We start from the raw sequence: 23798 nt of genomic DNA, 5'->3' as shown, positions 1-23798 counted from the left end.
TGTCTGTTAACTACTGATTTTTTTTGTATAAAATTACTGTTGTGCATCCAAAAGAATATTTCATATTTGGACAGACCAAATTACAGAGTTTGAAGACCATAATGGATTTGTGACAGTATTTAAACAGCTTTTGAAGTTCTAAATATTATCTCCATCTCTGTTAATGTCCTATTTAAATGCAACTGATTAACTGTTTTTATGTTTTCATGTATCACCTTTGTTCTAGAACTACAAGCAATAAGCGTATTAAGTGATCAGAGACAGCAATCTGCTGCCTTAATGAGCACAAAGCCAGCAAAGCATCTTTGCTTTGCACATTCTGAGTTCAGTTTCACATACTTCGAACCCGTCCTCAGTAGTCGCTCCGTGCCGGATGCAGAGCCCAAGGAGGTCGAGTGCTGCAATGCACTAATGCTCTGAGTCTTGTTAAATGGCTACAGAAAAGGAGAAACGAGGAAGCATCTATCATTCCACACCAACAGAATGGGTGCTGTGTTTATTCTCTTAATGCAGAGAGGTTAAAATTTTCTGCTACATTTACCAGAGTTTCATATCCTCTCACCAGCAGTCACTGTGCCGAGGTTTTTGTCTCTCCAGTGTTCTCCATGCAGCCCTGTATCACCTTCCCCCCCAGGACCATGATCCCACACAGCAGATCCCTTCCACAAAATCCAATCACTAGCATGGGCACAGCAGGACAAAAGACTATGTTGCAGACTGTGTTACTACAAACAGCAGTACTTTTGTAACTGTAATTTACAAAGCTGAACATGATTTAGTAGGTATGGGCGTTGGCATGACAGTCTGGATCTCTTGGCAAGTCAAAAGATAAACATAAATGGTTCAAATTAGCATGGTAAGTATGAATAGCATGCCAGATGGAGTTTTAAAACTCAGAAATGCTTGATTTGTCATGTAGTCCTTCAGCTATTGAGTACACGGCAACAGAGTGGAGCAATATTACATCTGGAAAGTTACTCTAACCCAACTGACTGTCCACATGCATCCACCACCAATTGTGTCTTCCAGCAGTTCATCCATCAGTAAGAGTGATTTTCATTCTCTTTAACATCCTCACAACATTGTACATCTGAAATGCCCAGCAAATAGCAAGGCACATTATATTCAAGTGAGACATTAATTTCTACCCCGTTGCAAGCCATCCTGCTACTGTGAAATTCCTTTATTTTATACTAACTTATTAATAATGAAGAAAATAACTAATTTTAGTGATTAAGGTATTTTTAATAGAATACATGCTTTCTAAAGGTCAATAAAATATGTGTTTAAATGTATTTTCAATTCATAATCTGCACTACATGTGATATGGACAACATTCATCTCTGTCAGAAAACAGCCTTTTCAATTTTCTGGGAAAAATTGTTTCTCATACACTGAAAACCAGCTCTTTGGTAAGAGCACACTTGTTCCATCTCTCATGAACTAAAATAATGTGTAAACAAACACCCACCTCATACAAAGATTTAAACTAGGATTCATATACGGTAAAGGAAGATTTCCCTAGTGATAAACAGTTTGAGCACAAAGTGTTCCTTCAAGTCCTGACATAAATCTGTTCCTGCCAAGCTAGTATCTCATTGCATCAGCCTTTTGCCTTCACCACACCGAAGTAGCAACCCTACTACCTCTCTCCCTGTTTTCCTCATACTGCCCTCTCCCCAGACTTATTACCTCAGCTCCACTGGGCCAAAGAATTGTCTTTCCATCCCACAAACATTTGGTAACAACAGAAGAAAAACTTTTATTTAAAAGAAATCTGACTCTCTAGCTAACCTATCATTGAAGCACTCCCAAGTGGGCTGAGTAGACTCATTATTACTGCTGGTAGCCTTGCCTCTTCTTACCACACCAACTTTACTCCTCCTTCTTGGTATTCCTATAATTTTTATTAATTTGCAATGCTTTCGAAATGTTTTGATATGTACCTTAAGATTGCAAGATCTTCAACTAGGCTGAATGCAAGCAAGGGCTGTCGTGTCTGATAAAGCACTTAGTTTTCAATAAGAGAAAAAAAAAATCAAACCATCTCTGCCTACATTGCTTCCTCAATAACAAATATTTGCAGATTATATTTTATTCATGGAAATCTGATATTTCAAATAAGATACAGGATACTATACTTATTCCATTCAATGCTCCTTTCAATGGTGCAAGATAAAACACAATTTCTGCAGCAAAAGTCTCATTTAACAGGAGCAAGGCCTAACTCCAGTTAATATAAACACTTAGACATGTATGTACAGTCAGGCAAAAGAGACCCTGAAAGTGCAAGTTATGGTCTCAAAGGACAACTATATACTCATACTTCCTTAGTCTCCAGGTCATGAAAAGGAATGGTACCAATCTGTCAACGGGAGATTTGTCTTCAGAGGTTTTGATCATTTCTTATTGGAAGAGGGCACAAGAGGTCATATACAGTATGACATACTACTTCAGTTTGTCAAGATGTCTAGAATTGAGCTCTATAGATTTCCCCAACTACTACTACTTCCCCTACTACTTCAGTTTGTCAAGATGTCTAGAATTGAGCTCTATAGATTTCCCCAACACAGCCAGTGTGGCACAAACACCTATGTGCTCTCTGGGAGCAGTGCTGTGGGCTGCCTCTACAGAGACTTTGATTTTTTACACTTGAACAGTGGTACACTGTGCTGTGCAAATACATGAAGACCAGGAGAGGAAACAGCCCATGGTAATGAAAACAATGATTGACCATACTCAGAGAATTTAAAAATATTTGATGGGTGTCTATAACTTTTCTGTACATTAGTGTAAGTTTCAGCAGTTACAATCATATATTTGATAAAAGTACCACTACCACTTACTGGCAATGTTAGAAACTGCTCCTCAAAAGGATTGCAAGCTGTCTTGTTTGTCAATCCTTCATAATTATTAGAACATGCTAACATCATGAATTAACACGGCAAGTAGCAATTCTAGTAATGCGAGACTGAGATGTGGTGGAGATGAAAGACATCACATTCCTATTCAAACAGCTCAAGCTGTCTGAATAACTTTCAGTATTACTTACATTTATCACTCAGAGCCACAAGACATCTCAATTGCAATGTACATTAATCTCAATATTCAAAATAGCATATTTTAAATAAACACCAGCATTTAAATGTATCTTACCAAATCTCCTTAAATTGATTCTATGCCCAACTGCATTTTCATTGCTGATGTGAGCAACCAAGTCTATGCTATAGTTGAAAGTCTTTTGTATTTAAGCGAAAAAGATCTTGACAAATAACTTCAATTTTTCGTATCAGTAAATACTTGCTTAAAGCATTAATAAAATGGGATCCAACTCAAGTGGTGGGTTACAGGTTTTTTAATTGCTTCATTCTTACTTCCAACACAATCATGACCAGAAAGATGACCAGGTGTGGGTCCTCTGTAGTTGCTACACAAAAAGGAAAGTTAAGCTGTGACTGAGCGCCATAAAGTTAATAATACACTATACTCTAAACAAAATATACTGTACTGAAAAGATGAGTAACTAGCTCACATCCACTCACTGATCTCCAGCATTAGCCCTGTGAAAGTTTGCAACAAGTTTTACTAAAGAAGTTACTATGATAAAACACTAGTTACTCCTATGCTATATAACCCCTCTGTTTGCACACTTCTGCTCAGAACGTTTGCAGTATTTATTTTGCAAAACATTCTCTATTTTTTTATCCTATGCAATACTTACAACATGCCGCACAATAAGAAACAAAATTATGGACAAATGGCATTAAAAAAAATAAAAAAAAAAAAATTGGTCGGAACTGCAAGGATTGTATAAACTGGAATAAATTATACAGTAGAAAAATTCTGATTAGGTCTATTACAGCGGAGAAGATTGCGACGCTGGCAGCTAAACGACCATTCTTGCTCTGCTTTAAAATCCAAGTCCACACAGAAAAGAGGGTTTCTGTGAAGAAAACTGTTTCTCCAGATCTCCGAGGCTAGGCTTCTCTTCTCCGGCACCCCATCCATCACCCACACCATGGGACGTGACAGGAATTCTCGCCCCCCGCCCGCTGTCCCAGACCCGGCCAGAGCTGACGCCGCGGTCCCGGCCCGGCTCCGGCGCCGCACTGCCCACAGCAGCGGGACACGGGCGGCCCCGTTCCTGGAGCGGCTCTGGCTCCGGCCGGGACCGTGGGGCAAGCTCGCAGATCCCCCGCCAATCCCGGGCGAGGGGAGGTGAAGCCGGACAGGAGCCGGACCCCGTCCCGTCGCCCCCGGGGACGGGGAAGCCGCTGCGCGGCCGCGCCAGGCGGGAGGCGGGCGGCGGGGAGCGGCGCGGAGCCGCCGCCCGGTACTCACCGACTCGCTCGGAAACTTCCCCCAAGTTTCGGCGGCGCGGCGGGCGGCAGCGGACGTGCCCCCCCTCGGCGGGCGCCGGAACCATGGGAGCGCTTCAGCGAGCGGCCGCCGCGGCCGGCCCCAACTTCTGGGGAGGCAGCGACCGTCATAAAACGCGAGCGAGAGCGGCGGGGCGGCGGGCTGAGCCCGCACTCCTCCCGCGGGGCGGGGCGGGCCGGGCCGGGCGGAGAACAGAGCGGCGCGGAGCGGAGGGACGGAGGGAGGGAGGGACGGAGGGGAGAGCAGCACAGGGCGGGGGGCGGCGGGCAGCGCTCCCTAATACCCCTCCCCATACGCCGTCCCCCGGCGGCGGCGGAGGCAGTCTCGGCGGCGGTGGCACTCGCCTCGCTTGCCGCAGCCCGCTCCGTGCCTGCCCTGCCTTGCTGGGGCGCGGGGCACTCAGCGGCCATCGCCGCGTACTGCTCGTCCTCTTACACCGCGGCAGCTGCCGGCCCGGCCGCGTCGGAGAGGGGCTCAGAGCGGCGAGGGCGACCGTGTCTGGCGGGGTGGGGCGGCTCGGCGCGACTCGGGGATCGCCGCCGCCCGGCCCGAGCCTCGCCGGTGCTGGCGCTTCGGCTGCGCCGCGGGGCTCCGTCTAGACGGGGACGGCGGCTACTGCAACGCGCATCCCGGCCGGACGGGCGGGAGCACGGCCCCGGCGCCAGCTCCGGGCTGTGGGCGCAGTCCCACCGGCGATGGCTATCGGGGGCGAGCCCCGGGCTCCTGGCCCAGCCTGAAGCAGGGACTCAGCAGATCTGGCAGTCTTGTTTGTGCTCAGGATCGACGAACGCGATTTTAGGGTGAAGGGGGTGTCAGCGTGCCACGGGCGCGGCTGCTTGGTGGAAGGGATGGTACCTTCCGCGACCAGGTGTGTGGCAGTGCACGCACAGGGCTAAGTAGTGTGAGTGTAGAAGGTAGCTACAGGAAAACGGAGAGCGTCTGCTAGGGATTGTCTTAAAATAATAAAAGATTCTTCTTCTGAAAAACTGTTTAGGAAAGAAAACATTAAAAAGGAGCATACCGTCATCAGTTTATTTAGGTATCATTTGCACTGACAAAGTACCGAAGGCAGACCCACGTGTGCAAAGGTGACCTCAGGAGTGACACATTGATCTTTAAGGCCCTTACGGGGTCCCCTGTCACGTGCGTGGCCCCACCTTCAAAATGGCTCATCATCTGGCTTCCCCGTAAAACAAAGGTGGGACGACAGTCCCACAGATCAGTGTTGTAAGAGTTTCACAATCATTCAGTAAGTCACAAAGCCCACTCTGAAATTAACTGGGAATAGAAGAGCATTGTGTCTCACCCAAGCTTTCTGCTGTGTTGGGTGCACAGGAATAGCAGTGCCAGCATATGGAAATTATTTGACTATAATGGCTGGGAACAGTTCCTGGCACCTCTGGCTGCTCAGGTCGGTGCTGCCCTTCCCTTCCTATTGAACCAGGTGCTCCCAGACTGGGAGCTGCTTGTCTTAGGAGGCTGGTGTTCTCAAAGACTGACCTGTGAGCAGCAAGTGATCTGTCTTCAGCTGTGCTGTTGATCCAGGCTTCTTCTGCCCAGAGCAAGCAAAGTGATTCCAGGGGGCTGAAGGCACGTATCAGGGGTGAGATGGATCATGAGATGTGATCTCATCAGCTTCCAATTCACTTAAGGGAATTAAAATCTCACATATTGATAAGTATATGATGAAAGTATCGCTTTTGAGGTTTTAAACTGAGGGCACACAGATTCATCTTCCTTATTCCTACCAGAACCTACCAGAACCATCTCTTGCCATTCCCCCATTCAAAATCACAGGAACAGATTTTTTTAAACACTTTTTAAACACTTTTTTAAACACAGTATAGAACAATACCATTGCCTTTGCATTAATATATGTGCAAAGGACATTAGGTTCCACTTCTTACCACTGGTCAGGGAATACATACCCACCATGTCCCAGGAGATGCCTGTGCTGCCAAACTCGCAGTTGTTATTCAGGCCTTTCATTCTTACCATTTGTGCTGAAGCTATGGCAAAGCATGATTAACAACTCAGTGTGTTAAAAATTGCAACCACAGATCTGATCCTGGCCCTATAGTTTGGTGGTTGAAGCACTATGATAAAAAGGGACGATTCCAGAGATGCTTATGGAGTTTGTTAATACAACATTCCTATAACATAGTAACACCTGGGACTATGACAAACTGGTTTGCATTAACTAAGTGGCAGTGAGAGCTGAACATGTAAAATACCACATAAATAAACCAGAGAAAATAATTTATTGCTCCCTCATTATATGTACAAATAAGCTTGGATAACAATAAATCGGTCAATTTATTATATATTCTAGGTTTACGGCTGCCTGGACTTTCTCTATACTAGATAAAGTTTTTTTATTTCTCCACATGATAGGTAGTTTAGTTTCATGGGGATTAATGTCAAACACAGTACACTGTCAACAAGACCAGATTTAGGCAAAAGCAGCCAAAGAAATTTTCAATCAGAAGGCTTGTGAGGGTGTGGGGCGGCTTGAAAGACCGGAGGTAGGTAAGAGTGGAGTTTCCACATTATCTACAGCTGGCCTTGGATCTGTAGAAGCACAAGGCTGCATGTCACTTGTGTGTAGGATAAATACGTTGAATTTTCTGAATCACCCCAATACAAATAAATAGCATAATAAATTGTCAGTGGTCTTTTGGCTTGTCTCTTATTAAAATAACGATAAAAAAGGTCTGTCTTTTGATAAGTATTTTTCTCTGTTTCTTTGGAGGATTTCAGGGTATATTATACTATTTACTAGATTTAGTACTGCTAATCTGTGGCAGTAGTTTAATCTCCCAGATAAACTAGCAGTAAAATACCCAAGATTGGTATCATGTGAAGCATGAGTCTTATCTCGGTAACAATATAGAAATTGGTTGTATTTTTTATACATCTGTTAGAAAACATCTACTTATAACTTCATCCATGCCCACGTTCTTCACTTTTTGGTTTATGCTGTATTATCTATCACTCTTCCAGATTCCATCCAATCTCCTTCAAAAGCCTGGAGAAGCATGTCTGGCTTGAGGACATTCAGTAAAGACACCTGAATTCTGACCATTTGCTCTGACATAATATCCAGGGATGGCTACACCTACCCTTTCCTCTTCACTCCTTTCCAAACAGTGTTCAAAAAAGTTCAAATCCTTCCTGAGCATGATGCTCTGGAACCAAATGCAGAAGACAAAATTATGTCTGAGTCTGGTTTTGCTCTCTGTTTACAATAGTGTATAATGCGGTGTGTATCAACAGGGTGCCAAATAGAATTCCAACAGCGCAGTTCATGATAATTCATCTGAAAGAGGTTCCTTCACTGCTAAGTGTCTAAAGCAAGTGGTGTTTGTAATTTCTGCCAGTCTTGCTTGCCAGTGAGTGCCTACTGTAAGTAGTGGCAAAAATCTGAGCTTTTACAACATAAAGGTAGCTGTATTGGTAAAGTCTGTCAGCCAAACTCCTGTGGCTTGATTTAGCAGGCAGTAGTTGCCTATACTCAGCAAAAACAATGTTAATTTATATATTTCTGGATCAATATAATGGGGTACACATGCAAGGTCCATGCTAAAAAAATAAAGGGGTTTCTTTGTCTAGTAGTTTGTATTGAAAGAAAATAACATTTTGCTGTTGGGCTTTTTGTTAATACAATAGTGCAAAATGCACTCTTAATTGATATTGCTTTACCTGCAGAGCTTTTACGCGAGGCCTGAATAAAGGTAGTTTAGTCTGAGTAGTTTAAAATTCCCTTTGCTTTGAAGTTAAAGTGAGCATGGTTATGTTTCTCTTGAGTGAAAAACTACTTACACTAATTACAAAAAGAGTTTTATTTTTCAAAACTGCATGAAATAATGCAGAAGGCAGATTAAATAAAAATATTGTTAATATTCTGCATTCATAACTGCAGTTTAAATCTATAATCTTATTTTCTTGGCTTCTTGTTTAACGCAATCATAAACACAGAAAGTGCACAACTAGAAAGGGATCTCAGGAGCTCTCCAGTCCAGCCTCCAGCTCAATGCAGGGTCAGTGAAGAGGACAAATCTTGCTGGGCTTTATGCCATTGGGTTTCAAAAACTTTCATGTCTGGAGGCTGCACAGCATCTTGGGGCAACCTGCTCCACTGTTACACTGTCCTGTGGGACAAGAGGTTTCCTTTCTTCTCAGTTCTGAACTCCTCAGTTCTCATTATGCCCTTTGTCTCTGGGCTGATGCTCCAACTACTGATCTGGGCATCCTGGTAGTGCTTCACTGGGTCACTCCAGTTTGGTAATATCTCTGTGTGCCACCTCATAGGCTTTTTTCCCCTAGGGCAGGATTTTGCATTTGTCCCATCAGCCTGCTCATCCAGCCTGCCTAGCTCCTGCTGTAAGATGGCTCTGCCCTTGAGCATATTGACCAATCCCTCCAGTTTGGTGTTATCTGCAAACTTGTCAAGAGTACACAGTACCTCCTCCAGGTCATTGATGCAAATATTAAACAGGGCAGGTATAGATTACTGGCCCGCAAGCACAGGGATTGCGAATCCATAGTTTTTAGTAATACCACACAAACCTTTTTCCAGTTAATCTCCACTGATCTTATCTAGATGGTGATAAAAAATGGGGAATGTAAAAGAAACATGTTGATCTTTTGGAAATGAGCTAGAGAATGATCCAGATGAATAAGTGTTACCCCCTTTATGTCATGCTTTAAAAAAACTTAAGGGGAAAGAAATTCCACTGGCAGTGTGTGAAACTTAGGTGATAACCTTCATAGAGAGTTAATCAGTCATTTAGACATTTACTGTGTTTTCCATCAAAATATTTGTTTGTAGGATAATAGCAAGTCAAAATTCTGTGCAGGGAAAAATTAATTCTTTTTTCATTCCTTCACCTTCTTAATGTTCCTTATTCATGAAGAAATAAGGAATAGCTTAAAGAAGAGAAGCTCTCTTTTAATCTAAATTTCCATAATAAGTAGAATTGCAGAAAAAAGTACCATGACACACGATTGCTTGCCACAAAAAGAAACCACACTAATAAAATGCATATTCCAGCCATGATCAGACTAGTACCAAGAGCTGGGAATGCACAGTGCTTGCTGTATATAAAAGTAAAAACAATATTTAATAGCAGGTCTGTTCTCAGCCTCTGAATATGTGGAAAAATTTAGTTTGTGGGTTGTCTGGGTTACTTCCTTTAAAGCTACAGAGCAAAGCTCCCCCAAATACTTTATACAAAAGCAGAATAATTACCCAACCAATAAATATCTGTGGAAACAGAGAATTTTCTCTTAGGAACTAATCTCCAATGAATCAATGTGAACATGCATGCAGTATAAGAAGGCACAGGCAAAGCAAGAAAGGAAAAAATGAAGAAATGCTCTGCCACAGCCTGAGGTCTCTTGCTCTCTCTTTCAGTTGTTTCTAAGTCATCCATCATGTCATTACTTACAGCTAATATAAAACAAAGACCTATCTGGCTGTGTAATGAATACACTGACTTTCTGGTTCACTGGGAAAGGTGTATATTGTGGTATTTTCCTTGCTTTTTTTCTGAAGAAGGGAGATGGAGGACTGTAGAGATTAAGGTTTTGGTTCAACTGATATATTCACTGCTCTTTTTTAATGCAAGAAATATCAAAGCTCGTCCCGGCCTATTCCCAGCACTGCACAGGTCCTGCATCCTAGATGTTAGCCAGAAGAACTTCTCCAAATGAACAGTGGAAAACATCAATCAATTTTATAGCGTGTATATATATATATATATATATATATATATATATATACACACACACATACATACTTGTGTATGGGTGTGTTTGTGTGTATTATTTTATGAATGTGTTGTTATTGCTCTCTGTATCTTTACTGAATCCCATCCTTACTCTATCAAGTGTTTATTGAAGACTGTGACTAGGCACATATTGCAAAGCTGGAATCCAGAGCCTGAAACCACTTTCTGCACCATATTGTCCTCCATTTCCTTCTGCCAATGAACAAGTCTGGGGGTCTGGAAGAGCTTCTGCCTAAAGTGCTTTTGTCTAAGTGTCCCAAAGGTTTAGACACTTCAAACAAGTGTTGTTGCTTTCCTACATTTGAACTCCTAAATTGTAACATGTTAAAGACCTAACAATCACAATCTCCAATCCACATCTCCAAGTATTTTATGTTTAATTGATCAGAACATGTATTCATTGTCTACCCATGCTTCATGAGCATTTTTCTGCACTTTTGCTACATGTTCCTGCTCTCCACATCAAGTTCTTTTGTCTCTCAGATTAAGATGAAAGGAGAACACAGAAGCTGGAGCGGACTCCATCCTTGATTATTTAAATCTACTTAAATTCTAAGTAGAATACTTAAATTAAGTCTACTTAAATTCACTTTACAGTTAAACAGTAGTGCTACCATGCAAAAGACATCAGACAACAATTTGGTCAAGGTCACAGAGTATAAAGGATGATTCTTAAATTTCTTGGGCTAGTCAAAGAATGTGAGCACACCTAGACAGTAATTTTGTTTGTTGTTTTCATAAGTCTGCTAGTTCCAGGAACAGCAGCATCCTTTAATTCATGATTCTGCCTAAGGTGTCTAGCTGACAGATCTTAAGCATTTGTGACAATAAGGGATTTGAGATGGACAGACTGATCACATACGTGCTGTTGCCATCTGTAGATAATGGGTGTGCTTCTGTTCAGGACAACGTCAACCATTGTCTGGAGAGCTTGGGTTTTTACAACAATTCACCATTTTGAGAAAATTGTAGTATCAGTAAAGGAATATCCTGACTTGCATTATTTTGTCATTCAAATACTCACAGGGAAGTTTCTGTCAAGGCAGAATATTTGTATGTGCGTGGAAGTTCCTAAGATAATGGAAGGTAGTGCTCTGGCTCTTCAGGAAGACTGTGTTTGTTCACATGCTTCCCAGTTCTACTCTGTATCATCCATCTAATCAGGTGTAAAAATCAAACCCATGACTCTGTAGTTCTTTGGTTTCCCTATTATAGAGTCTTTTTTGCAGATGTGACTACACTGATAATTCTCCCATCAGTAACCTTAATGCAGCCATAACCACTTTACAGTCAAAATACAGGTCTCTGGACCCTTTTAGTCTAACATGACAAGTTCTTCTCCTCCGTGAGGTCCTCCTAGTGTTCTGGCTGTCCATCCACACAATCTATGGTCCTCTAGCCCTCAATCACTGCCTGGGTGAAATTCCTGCATATGATTGTTTCAAACTCTTCATCCTGCATGCTTGTGCCTTGATGATGCAAGGTGCTCAAAACTGTACTGATGGGCACAGAAATGGCCTCAAGAGTCACCCAGTTTGGGGTGTGTCCCACCTCTTTCTGGGGAATGGAGCTGCATAAAAATATTTTACCTCAGATGATAGACATATGATGCATACCACATTCCTTGGGGAGGCCAATGAGCAGGGTCCTGAGAACAGCAGTGTTCTTATGCAACTCCTGAGCTCCATCATGGGATCTGGGTCAAGCTAAATATAAAGCTGGGTTCCAGGAAAATAGGTGACTTCACTCTAAGCAGGGTCTGATGACTACTTCCTTTCATCAGTGGAGACTCAAATTGAGCAGTAGCTCCTACACCAGAGCAGCCCACCTGCTCATCATGGGCTTGACATGTTTGACGTGTCATATTTTGACATGGTTGCCACACTTGAATTACTGAGAAGCCAAATACGGCTGAAAGCTATGAGTTAGCTACTCATAGTGTAGTTCATTCATGTATCCCAAAGTAGAGTTTATTTTTGTTTCCTAATGCTTGGTATTTTCTTGACTAGCTTTCTGAAGATCTCAATGCAAAAGACCTCCATTACTTACTGAAGCTACCTGTGTCAGATATTCGCACATTTATTACTAGAATGCTTTCCATAATGCCTACCTCTTATTATTTTACTAAAATTTAAATTCAAGAATTCTTCTATCCACATTGAAAGTGGTGATCAGATTATTCTCTTCTGTGTTTGAAAATAATTGCCATGTACTCTAGAGTTTTCCTTTGTCCTAGGCCAAAGGGTCTCTATTTTTAAAATCTTTCATCATGGATCACATTCTCTTTGCTTCTAATCATGTGCGGTTTTGGGCTTTCTCCAGTTGTTTCATGTCTCTTCTGAAGTATAATGCCCCAAAGGGACCAAGTTCTATACATGACGTTCTAATAGTGCTCAGAAGAGAAAGGCTTGAAGGCTATACTGCTATTTATATATCAGAGCATTGAATTTTATTATCTCCATCTAAGTGCAGTACATCATGTAGAATTTAAACCATTTTCATTCCACCACTGCAATTTCTCAAGATAATTCTGAATTTGAATTGTGTCTTTCAATACATTCATGTTTGCACTTCTTTTCAACTTTGTCTCATCTGCAAACTTATTAAAGCTGTAATCCAGACTGTTAAAAAAAGGTTGAAAAAAAGGTTGTAAAAAAGGTTGAATAAAGTCAGAACAAAGAAAGGTCCAGTAATTTTGTGATATGAGAGTATCAAAATAAAGAAAATGGGTCTAAAAATATATACATTACCAAATTAGATGTAATGCTATTACTTTTCATTTAAAGCATTTGCAAAGAGTTTACTTAATAATAAATTCTAGGTATGCTTTGGATTTGTTTCTGGGTTGGTTTTTTTTCTGAGTTGAAGTTAGATTGATTAGTTTAATATTTCCATCCTCCTCTTCATTTGCTTTCTCCCCTCTTTTATATAAGGCAGCTGTTATTTTTTGTCCTTCCCCAGACTTATATCTTTTAGCCATTTATGAGAGATTCTCAAGTAATTGCTAATCTGAAGAATTCACCTCATTCTTAAGATATCCCAGGCCAAAGTCTGTCTGGTCTGGCTGACTTAAAAACATTCCATGAAGGTCTCCTGACCCTGTTTTAAATTGAATACTTAGCTTCTTTTCATGAATGTTAGTTATGCTAGTGAGGTGTTTGCAGCTTTTTTTGTCACATGCAAAAAATGTTTTGAATATTTCAATCTTCTTGGGATCATGTGTTGTGTCATTGTCTTGCCTCCAGTCTCACAAATAATCAGGAAAAGCAATCATAATTTTATTTTTTCTTTGTTATTTTTAATGCTTGTTTCCTTTTGAAATGTCTTCTAGCTCTGTGTTTGGTTTATGCCTTAGTCTTCTGGTTGGATCATACTGTTATTTTTGTATGTTTAAGAATTTGGTCTGATTTCCACTTTTCAGATGGAACTTTGTGAGTTTGAGATCAGGTAAAAGTTCTTGGCTTACCTAAACTAATCTCTCAATGCATTTCCCTTCTGATAAGTATAGCTTATGTTTTCTGCTACAACTTAATTACTTTTTTCTATGGCTTTTTTACTGACTTGAATTGGTGAAAGTTGTCTACTTCAAGTCCATGATTGTTTCCTTTTTCTCTTTTTCTTCCCTGAGAATATATATTCTATAATTTCAGTCACTGTCTCTGAGTCACCTTTCATCCTTCTTTTCTTAAACAGCTACTTTTCACTGGTACTTTTCACTGGTACAGAAGCACATCCAGAAGAGCCTCTCCTCTCTCTGTTTTTAACACAGAAATAGAAGTGGCGAACAATGCTTTTCAGTATAGAGCTTGTTAATTGATCTCTGTCCTGATGTTTCCTTTCCTACCCATTCTTTGGATAGTTAAGCTCTCTTGTGGTTCTGCTTCTGTGCATTGGGTGTTAAATGATTTGTCATTAGTTCATGAAAAAGGCTTTCACTACATATTCTCCTTTCATTCTCTGTTCTGTGGTTTAGTTTACTGACAGCTGCAGCTGAGTTCTCCTCTTCTTTCACCATCATGCACAAGCTTTTGATGAGTCCAGCTTTCTCATTTGTCTGGAGTTCAGCAACAGTGGAGGGCTATGTCCTTTAATGTTAGATTGCCCTACTATGTAGTTATCTTACTCATAACTCTATTTACCAGTAGGTCTTTTTTGTGGTCATGTTTTAGGTATCAGTACTCCTCTTGTTGAATTCTTGTATCTCCTCATTATTTCAACTTGGCTTGTCATATTCCTCCCCAATTCAGACTTTTTTTTATTAAATTGGTTCAAAATGGATTTATGTATCCAAACTTTTCATGTACAAACAGTCATACAGAATTTTATACATGATGTATAAAATTAAATCCAAGCATGTAGATTTTCCCCTGTTCTTTTTCTTCAAAGATTTTTACAGTATTCTTATGTTACTATCAGAAAGACCAAATAGACAAACAGGGAAAAGAAGTCTTTTATCAAAATTTTAAGTGACACTGTACTTTTTATTTTTCATTTTTTACTTGAGTCTAGTGGAGTTTAGATAGCAGCCTTGAAGTCATTTGCAGTTGCAATATCCAAGTGGCTTCAAAAAATGGCAGTAACATTTACCTAATGTTGTTTTGTTGTTTTTAATCACAATTCTAGCCCTGAAGTGGAAGACCAACAGTGTGTGTCCTTTCCAGTTGCCTTTGACTGTACTTGATAACATTCCATCCATCCTGACACTTGTAAACAGATACTTGGATATCCAGCCAGCCCAAACCTCTGACACAGGCTACAGCTAGAAATAGCCTATGCAGAAATAATCCCATAAAATAGTTGACACAGCCAAGAGGAGGTCCCTGTTATGTTGAGAGTTGTGCTACTTGCTGTTTAACAGGAACACTAGTGACTTCAACCCCAGAAGTTGTGCTCTAGTGAGAAACTGTCACAAAACTGCTGTTTCCCATTTTTATAAATTCAATCTTCCACTTCTATAATTTTGAATTAGTAATTTTTGGCTGTAACTCCTAGTGCAGACATTGGCCTGACATGATGAGGAGGCAAGCAGCCACGCTGTGGACTCAGGGTTGAAGGTCTGTTTGCCTCTGACCTCACTCTCAGATCAATCCATGCCTGGTCAAAGCTTCTCCATAAGAGAGGCACTGGAGTATTTCTGTTGCATACTAGAAATTTAATTTAATGTATGAAACAAATCATTAACTTACCCAAGGATGGGGAAATGTGAGGGAAGTTTGTAATTCTGGAGACACATTTCATTATAAAGTATATCTTCTGTTACTTGTGCAGCACAGATACTGTTTATGTCACCCTGCACAAGAAGTGGCAGCCTACAGGACTGGAACCATGAAGCCCCATCCATTTTTATACAGTGGAGAAATAGTTGGGAATAATTGAATAGGTCAGGGAGGCGAGGATCGCAATAGTAAGACTAGTGTCTTTGGTATGTACATATTTCAGTGGTCTCAATAAAATATTGTCATGACTGTATATCTACTTATATGTTGGGACTTCCTCATTATTTTGTTCTCACACCTGAAGAATTTAATGAAGCTTAGAGACAGAAAAACTAGGACAGTGTGGGAAGTTTTGAATAACTGCTGAAAAGTGAAACAGAGGCATCTGCAACACACAGTATTACATAAAGAGCTTACATACATCCTGACAACTGGGAGTTGTGAGATACAGGTGCACACCATTGACTCCAAACTTCTTACTCACATGGGCAGAGAAGGAAGAAGGATATTCTTCAACATGTCCTCTGCAGTTTATATACAGGGATCCACAATTTCCAGTTCTTGTGTCATCTAAACATCTCAAACTTTATCAGAGCCCATTTTAAGCAATGAATCTTGAGGTAGGAGCATCAAAACTCAGCTTTTCTTGTGGTTATTAGTATTCATTGCATTTCATGCCTAAATACATTCATGGCCAGCAAAAATCCTTTTCTTTATGGGTCAAAATTGCCCTTCACCTGAAATTACTCACTTCCTTCCCAATTTTTTCCCTCGGGATATTGGTAGTTACATTATTGCCTTTTTGTTTTGACTTTGATTTTAGAAAGCTGCTTTAGTCACCTCTCAGGTCAGAGACTGATAAAGTCAACAGTCAGTTCTAATAGGAATGGAGATTCACCTGGTGCTTTGTACTTCATTTGCCTAATAATCCTCCTGATGACTTGCCCTAGAAGAAGAATTTCCAGTTTAATGCAAACATTTTTTCCTCCTTTTTTGTTTGCTTTGGTTTAATTTGGACCAAAACCTGAACATTTTGAAATTTCCTCTGAACTGAGCTTCTATAGGACATAATTCAAAAGCTGCCCGCTTGAAGATCCGTAGTCACCTTAGTTCTGCTGCCCAAGGTCCTAAGCCTGTGACTTTGGTTCGAGCAGTGAAATACAGGTACTGCCATATATTAGATCTGGCTTCTCTGGAGTCACAAAATTTGAAATCCACATCAGTCCTGGCATGGTCCTGTTGCTGAGCCTAGTGTGAGCAAAGTGCTCAGCTTCTGGGAAGCTCCCAGCAATCCAGCCCTACCTTGGGTTCTGCTGAGGTTTCTCAGAGACTACAAGGTCCAGATCACGTTTTAGTAGGTGAAACACACTGTTCCATGAATTTTCTGTTTTGTCATTAATATGCCTTATCTCTGTACAAAGTCCCTTGTCTGATCCATCTTTCTGCCCATGGTCCCTTCTTTCGAGCAAGCCACTGTCACTACGGTGCTGGTGGAGCTGGTGATTGCTGTCAAAAAGAGGCCACTGCTACAGGGAAAGATGAGAAGCCTGGCCACCCTGAGGAGTAGAGGCATTGCCAGGAGCAGTACATGTACCTATCTACCTTGATCCCTAAGCATTGCTGGCAAAGCTCTGTCCAGTCATCCCTTGTACTCCTTTTCTACTAAATCCCATCTTCTCTCTATTGTGAAAGTCATTTCAATATTATAAAAAAAAAATAAAACAGGACCTGGCAATGAGATTTCTCACTGGGCTGTGTATCATCCCCATCACGTAACACACTCTTTGGCATAGTTTTGACCTGAGTCAGCAAGTCCTGAATAATGCCAGGGGAATAGCACTGGCTGGGAACTGTTTCCAGTAGAAAGTACAGAGATGACTAAACCACTGGAGCTGGCTCCTTGCTCTTAGACTGTCCCAGCTCTGTCCTAGCAGTGTCTGAATCCCTGGGTATGCAACATGGCACACATAAGGGGTTTGCAGCACATTCGTGCAGTTTCACACTATGAAAACACTGGTCTGGCAGACTGAAACCTGAGCCTTCACACAACTTTAGCTACAGAAATAATAATTATACTATAAAAGTGCTGGATGGGGGCCCAGAGGAAACCATGGCCAAAAGCTATGTAAGTGTGGGCATTGCCCATCAGTGGCAGCTTCTGTTTCTCTTAGAAGTACAGATGTAGACATGATCATCTGCCTACTTGAGCTGTCTCTAGTTAATTTCCATAACTTAAAACCTAATAGCATGAAAACAAGGGGGTTTTTGTCATACTCTTTCCAAACATCCACCAGTTTTCTGTCTGTGTAACCCAACCAAAAACTCTCTCTGAGTCAATGCACTCAGCTTTTAAAGGGTGCTTTGTGTAAACTCCTGGGAGTTTTCCTCCCAGCTAGTGATCTCCAGCCACAACCTCCCCTCCCCCCATCCAGGCACAGCTGTTGGAGATCGCAGTTCAGGAATAGAGTGGGAATAAAAATTACTAAAGCAGCAATGCTCATTGTCTCAATTGCTCCTTTCAGATGCTGCTTCACACATCAAGACTTTCTGGAGTCTCTTCTATGTAAGAGAAAGACATTAATATTAATGTATATTAATATTCTTTCCAAATCTTTGCCAGCCTTTTCAGATCCCACCTCTTTCCTTCCCTGCTTTCAGCTGCACAGCTCTGCTTCAGTAGAGGTTAATGTTTTCAGAGGCTGAGGCTCCTTATGATCATTCCCAGAACACTTTTGTAACTGAACTATAAATTTCAAATATTTTCTGAAGGAAGACCCTGTTATCTCTTAACTGATGCTGTTATTTGCCTCAGCATCCATGATTGCAGTACCTTGAACTCAAAGGCTTTTCTGTTATAGCAAATCAGTTAACTCCTTTCCCCCCATGGTGGGGGAAACTATCTTCCCTTCCCCACTCTTGTCTTGAAAGTTTTTGGATCTACCTGATTGAAATATCCATCTGAATAAGTATGCTGGAGGAAAGGAGATAGGGAAGATATTTGTTACAAACAAAAGTTTAATGCTATTCTGAATTGACTTGTTCTTTTATGTCATTAAAATAAAATCTGTAAATCCTTAATGCTAGAAGATGGTTACTGTTCTGAACTCCGCAGTTTGAAATCTTGGGTGTTCCTTATATGCTGAGTTCAAATAAGGGCCACACCACAGGGCCAGTCCCTTCACATACTCATGAGGGCTTTGTTATCCACAGCAGCTGCAGCAACAAATGCAGCACCTGAATCCAGGCAGAACAGCCACTACACAGAGGTATTATTACACTGAGCACTGAGACATCTACTTCATGAGATAAATTATTAGATGGGTCCTTGCTTGCCAACATTTGAGCTCCCTTTCCACACCCTACAGGGTCTGGTCTGAGAGAACCAACTCCAAGAATGCGCTTGCATTTGATAATGCGCTTGCATTTGCAGGGCTGAGAGCTGTGGTGAGCTCTGAAATCACAGGGCTATGGGACTAGAGGGAAAGCAAACAAAACTTTTGTGCCAGTCTTATTTGCATAATATCTATCAAGACTTCAAGTCAATTTTTAAATTAATTTTTCAAAAAAAGAACTAAATTTAAAATATACACAACATTTTATATAGCAGTCTAATCCCCATCTGTCCCCATTGGGTGGTAATCATCACACTTTTTTTCCCAGCAAAATGAAGACCATGATTGTTACCATGATAATTGTTACAAAAGCAAAATTTCAGTCCAATGAGAAAATTTGTCATTAAATGAGACAAAAAAAGCAATATAGGTGTTAACTGTATTTTGATTAATACCAGAATGAGCTAATAAATGCTATTAGTTACAGTTTTGCTGCTTATTTTCTTTTGCCATTTTATTCCTAGACCTTGTGGTTTTGTTAAAATAGGAACAATAAGCATCTGTGGTGTCCTGGGTCACAGACTGAAATGGCCTCTTTCAAAGCATATCAAGCCAATAGAACTGGAAAAACAGGTCTATTGGCAAACAGACAAAATTCAGTGCTAGCAGAATAAGCCTGAAGTGTACTCACTTGCTAATTTTTTACCTAATTACACTGATTACAACAGATGAGAATGACTTGGTTTTTACCAAGCAGTAGAGTAGGTGCACTGTATTTCTTAGTCCTTTCTCCTGCTACAATGGCCTGGATACCTCCTCTTGTCTCAAAATGGAGAGAAGGATCAGCTTGCCCCTCAGTAGTAAGAGAGAGATCACTTTTCCTTCATGTTTCCTAGACTCTTTGCAGCATTCTGTCATGTGCCACTTTATCTTGTGTTGTATCACTATACTCCAAAGTACAAATTTGATCATTGGCTTTCTTACCATTTTTAATACTTAAGCTCTCCTTTTTCTTCTCTATCTCAACCTTTTGTTCTTTCTCCCTCAGAAGGAGAGGAGGACTGCCAGCTCAGTCCGTGGTTACTACCTCTTCTTGCCTTCTCTCGAGATACAATGGAAATTCCTGAGGATGTGAGATTTGGAAATTTCCTTTGCTGGTATGACTCTCACTGCTTTTTAACTTCCTTTTAAAATATTGAACCATTTTTCTCCCCAACAATTCCTCTTATATTTCCTTATAATTAAAAAAAAAATCTTCCAAGTTCCCATAATATAGTCTAACAACACATTTTCTAATGCCTTGATCTATTAAGAGTAATGTTTCCATTATTTGTGCACTCTAGCTATTTATTCATCGGTGTCCTGGCCATTTATAGGCAGCAGAACAGCTGACTTCAGCTGACTGTTATAGTTGGGGTTTCATTCGTTTTCTAAATCAAACTGTCATCCTTGAGATGGATGAGGTTCCCCTCTTTTCCAAAAGCAGAATCCATGAAACTTTTATTGAATGTGAAATGCAGCTTGGAAGAGCAGGAAAAATTGCTGTTGTGACCATCACAATACTCATTTTCTTCCTCACTGTTTCATAAGGATCAAAAATTGCCCCTAAAGCTAGGACTCAAGCAAATCAGGGACTCAAAACTAGTTAAACAAGGCAATTAGAACAGATATGTACCTTTAAGTGTTGGAAGCGGCAAAACTTACTAAAGGTATGCCTTTACCTGGTAATCCTGCCTGCAGGAACCAAGGGGATGTTGGTCCTGTGTATCCTCCACTGATCTTCTGTGCTATTCCATAACATTCTGCTTATTTCACAATAAGTTAATGAGCCTACTGTGTTGCAACTCCACCCCAGAGCTACTTAATTTGTTGGGCTGGCAAGTGTACTGTTTGCTGGGACGATAAATACCAGCAGGGCTCCCAGGTCACCAGGGTTTGTGACATGACCTGTGATTGTAGTCTGGGCCGAGTCTGGGACTAGCCAGACTCTGTCTTGTGACCAAGGCACCTAAAGGGCATTTAAATAAAGGCCTTGGGCTTCAGCTAGTCATTTGTTGATCCTTTTTTTTTTCCCTACCAGAAATTATGATCCTGTAGCATCTCTGCCACTAACAGTGAGAGAATGGTTAATGCAGTGATTTCCTCTGGAAAAGGAAAAGGCCTCAGAAGGTGCAAGTGTTTATGTTGGCTGTTAAACCTTGGCAAATATCATCTTTGGATTTGACTCTTCTAGGCTGAGTGATTCAGTTCACTCTTCCTCCATTCCCAAGGGTTGGGGCACTTATGGCTCACACCACCAGTAATAGAATTTTGCTCTGGACATCAGTATCTGAGATCTAGGAGAACAGAAGATTTCACTGTAGGATGCTCTATGCAGAGCGCCATTGTTCTGCCAGTGCAAGAGAGCTTTTCTTCCTCCCTGATCAGACTAGTCAAGATTCAGGAAGTGAAGAATGGGTAGTGGAAATGAGCATGATGGTCCATAACACACATCCTGTTCTCAGCTAGAAGACGGCCAAACCAAACAAACCACAGAACCCACCACCGAAATCCAATGCTAGCATAAAAATTAGGCATAAATGGCTTTCTGATGGTAGTTTTGTTATAAAATTCCTCATCACAAAATCATAGAGAAAAAGCCTTCTTTTCTGTGTGCACAGATATGCCTTGAGATACAAAGCAGTTGGGATGTGAAGGAGGTCTTAATGGGTGGCTTGCTTTGATTAAGTCAGCCTGTGAACTTTGAGCACTTATTTCTTAGGCAATCTTCAAAGACTACCTTCCTTCCAGATTCCTCAGAGTCAGGCCTTTACATGAAATGTACTTGTCTTTGTATTGAAGAGTTGTATGCACTATAGTAATTCCTGCTTTCTCAGCTTACTGAAACCCTCATTACTGCCTGTGATCAGTTGGTACCATAATTCGTTTTCCAGTTTTTGGATTCTGCTTGATTTCATCTGGCTTTCAGAGCAATGCTCATTTCTGCACACAAATCGGCTCTCAGTTCTTCACCATCTGAAGGAAGTAATTACTGTGCTCACAGCTTGCAGCCCCTCAGCCATCACTAATGCCTAAGGAAATTTCAGAAGCATGGGCCAAGACAAAATCTATTCCCTATCACACAGTCACCCCGACACAGTAAGTTTTCTGACATTTTTGTTGCGAAGCCTCCGTAACGTGGTCTGTGTCCGGCACTGACACAGCTGTAGTGTCAAAGTGCAAATGCCTGACATTCTTCAGTGCACTTATCCTCATGAGGAATACATTTCCGATGCAGCGAAGTCCCTTCTCCCTGCTTGTAGATGGGAAGTGAGGTCTCCAGAGGGTGAGATTTAAAAAGTTTCATCCCTGTACACATTTGACTATCCCTCCTGCCTGCAGAGAGACCCTTAATAGCTGCAGGAACTAGAAAATCTAAACGTGAGTTAGAACCCATTCTGAATTTCTTACTGAAAGCTGCAGAGGAAGTAGTTTGATTCAGGGAACTGGGCATAAATGTTTTGCAGTCCAAAATATTACTGAAGGTGTTGGATAATGTTTCTACCTTCTCATACTTGCTTTCAAAAGGCAGCTGACATATTCTGTACTCAGAAGAAAGATTTAATTTCCCTTGCATTTATTGGTAAAAGACCAAGAAGATACATCTGATTCCAAAAAGAAGTTAGAAAGACAATCAGTCCATCGTTTGAGAAATGACCAAAAAGAATAATTGGGATTTTGTTGGGTTGTTTCCTCTTACGATTGGTTGGGCTTCAGGCAAAGAATATGCACTTGGCAGTGAGAGACAGCTACTCCCACTGCACTATCATTGTAAGTCAATGACTAACTGGAAATGCAGAAATAAATACACAGACAAGATTGGTAAAGACAAGATGACCCTAAAGAAGCAGCTGAGGACTGTAGGTTAAAGTCACAGGCAACCTCTAGCACACCTTGAAAACTGATCACTGAACATTTATAATATTTGCATTCAAATAGAGCCACACTGTAATCTGAAACTAGGCCATAAACCAATTTTGGCTACAGCAGTAATTTTCAAGATTAAACCACTTAGCCACTTGTTCCATTTAGAGGTAGATTTTAAGAGCAGAAGCAAGGCAGACATTTCTGGGCTCCAGCGTGAGGATTTGCACAGGGACAACATGGTGCAGTTTTGAACACTATTGAAATCTAGGACTGCAGTAATTTGCAAGGTAGCAATAGCATCAATTTCATTACTGTATCACAGTAAGCTTTCCTGACTAGAAAAAGATGGAAAACCTGATTTATTGCTGATAATAAGATCAAGATTGGGCAAACTGGGTTTTTTTTTGGAGAGTTGTCTGACATTCTAGGCATTTTCTATATTAAATGCTGTTCATAAAAAATATAGCAGCACAGCAACACTTCTCTTTTACAGGTGCCCATGCTAGATATGGGAAGTGTTCACTCTCAAGTGAACAGTAAAGTTCAGAGCAGAAAATACAAATATCTGTAATTTAATAAATTCAGTAAATAAACCTGTAAGTTCTCACCTGGAAGGACAGAAAGTTGTATGAGAAAGAAAGCACTTGACTGGCTGTGTAATGGAGGCTGTTGCATTAGGGATTTTGTTGGATGGCATGTACATGACATGTCTTTAAAATTGGTTAAAATAATATAGAGAATGTTTATCTTATTTTAAGACATGAATACAAACAGCTTTTGACAGAAAATTAAAATGGCAAATAAAAACAAAACAAAAACATCCCCAACTCCAAAACATACTCCAGAGAAGTTAGAAGTTCTTTCCAGATAAAGCTCAGATGTCATACATATGTCAACTGCAGGGAAAAATATTAGGATGAACCTGTGAATTAAAGCTTCTATAGTTTTGAGTGTCTAGTCTTGCAAGTCAGTGAAATTAATTTTCACAAATCAACTACTGGATTAATACACTAATAATCTTATAACTTTCTGATGAATGACCTTCAAATGCTGTGTAAAAGGAGTATGGTAAGAAATTGGCTTGCAACCATTTGCTAGAGAGATTCTTTTTGGAACTGATTATTCAAACAAATTTCAAGAGGTCCAGTTTTATATGTTTTTGGGGTTTTTTT

At 40.7% G+C, this 23798-nt stretch overlaps 1 protein-coding gene across 7 annotated transcripts in view; it reads right to left on the bottom strand.

Annotated features, from left to right (window-relative positions):
• GHR (growth hormone receptor) overlaps positions 1-23798 on the bottom strand; it is a 150731-nt gene that overhangs the window by 114308 nt on the left and 12625 nt on the right. For 2 of the 7 annotated variants that reach the window (XM_038125366.1, XM_038125370.1), the window contains exon 1: positions 4342-4474. The exons of 2 other annotated variants lie outside the window; for them this stretch is intronic. Coding sequence is in view for 3 of the 5 variants with exons in the window: in XM_038125364.1 (XP_037981292.1) it covers positions 4342-4790 (449 nt within the window). In the remaining 2 variants the exon portion in view is untranslated. Of the gene's footprint in view, positions 1-4341; positions 5037-23798 lie in introns of those variants that run through there. 3 more of the 7 variants (XM_038125364.1, XM_038125362.1, XM_038125365.1) reach the window with 3 other exon arrangements.

This window comes from Motacilla alba, chromosome Z, assembly GCF_015832195.1.
Source record: "Motacilla alba alba isolate MOTALB_02 chromosome Z, Motacilla_alba_V1.0_pri, whole genome shotgun sequence".
Lineage (NCBI taxonomy): Eukaryota > Metazoa > Chordata > Aves > Passeriformes > Motacillidae > Motacilla > Motacilla alba.
The sequence above is the reverse complement of the archived record's forward strand: the minus strand, read 5'-3'. Positions and strand labels throughout refer to the sequence as shown.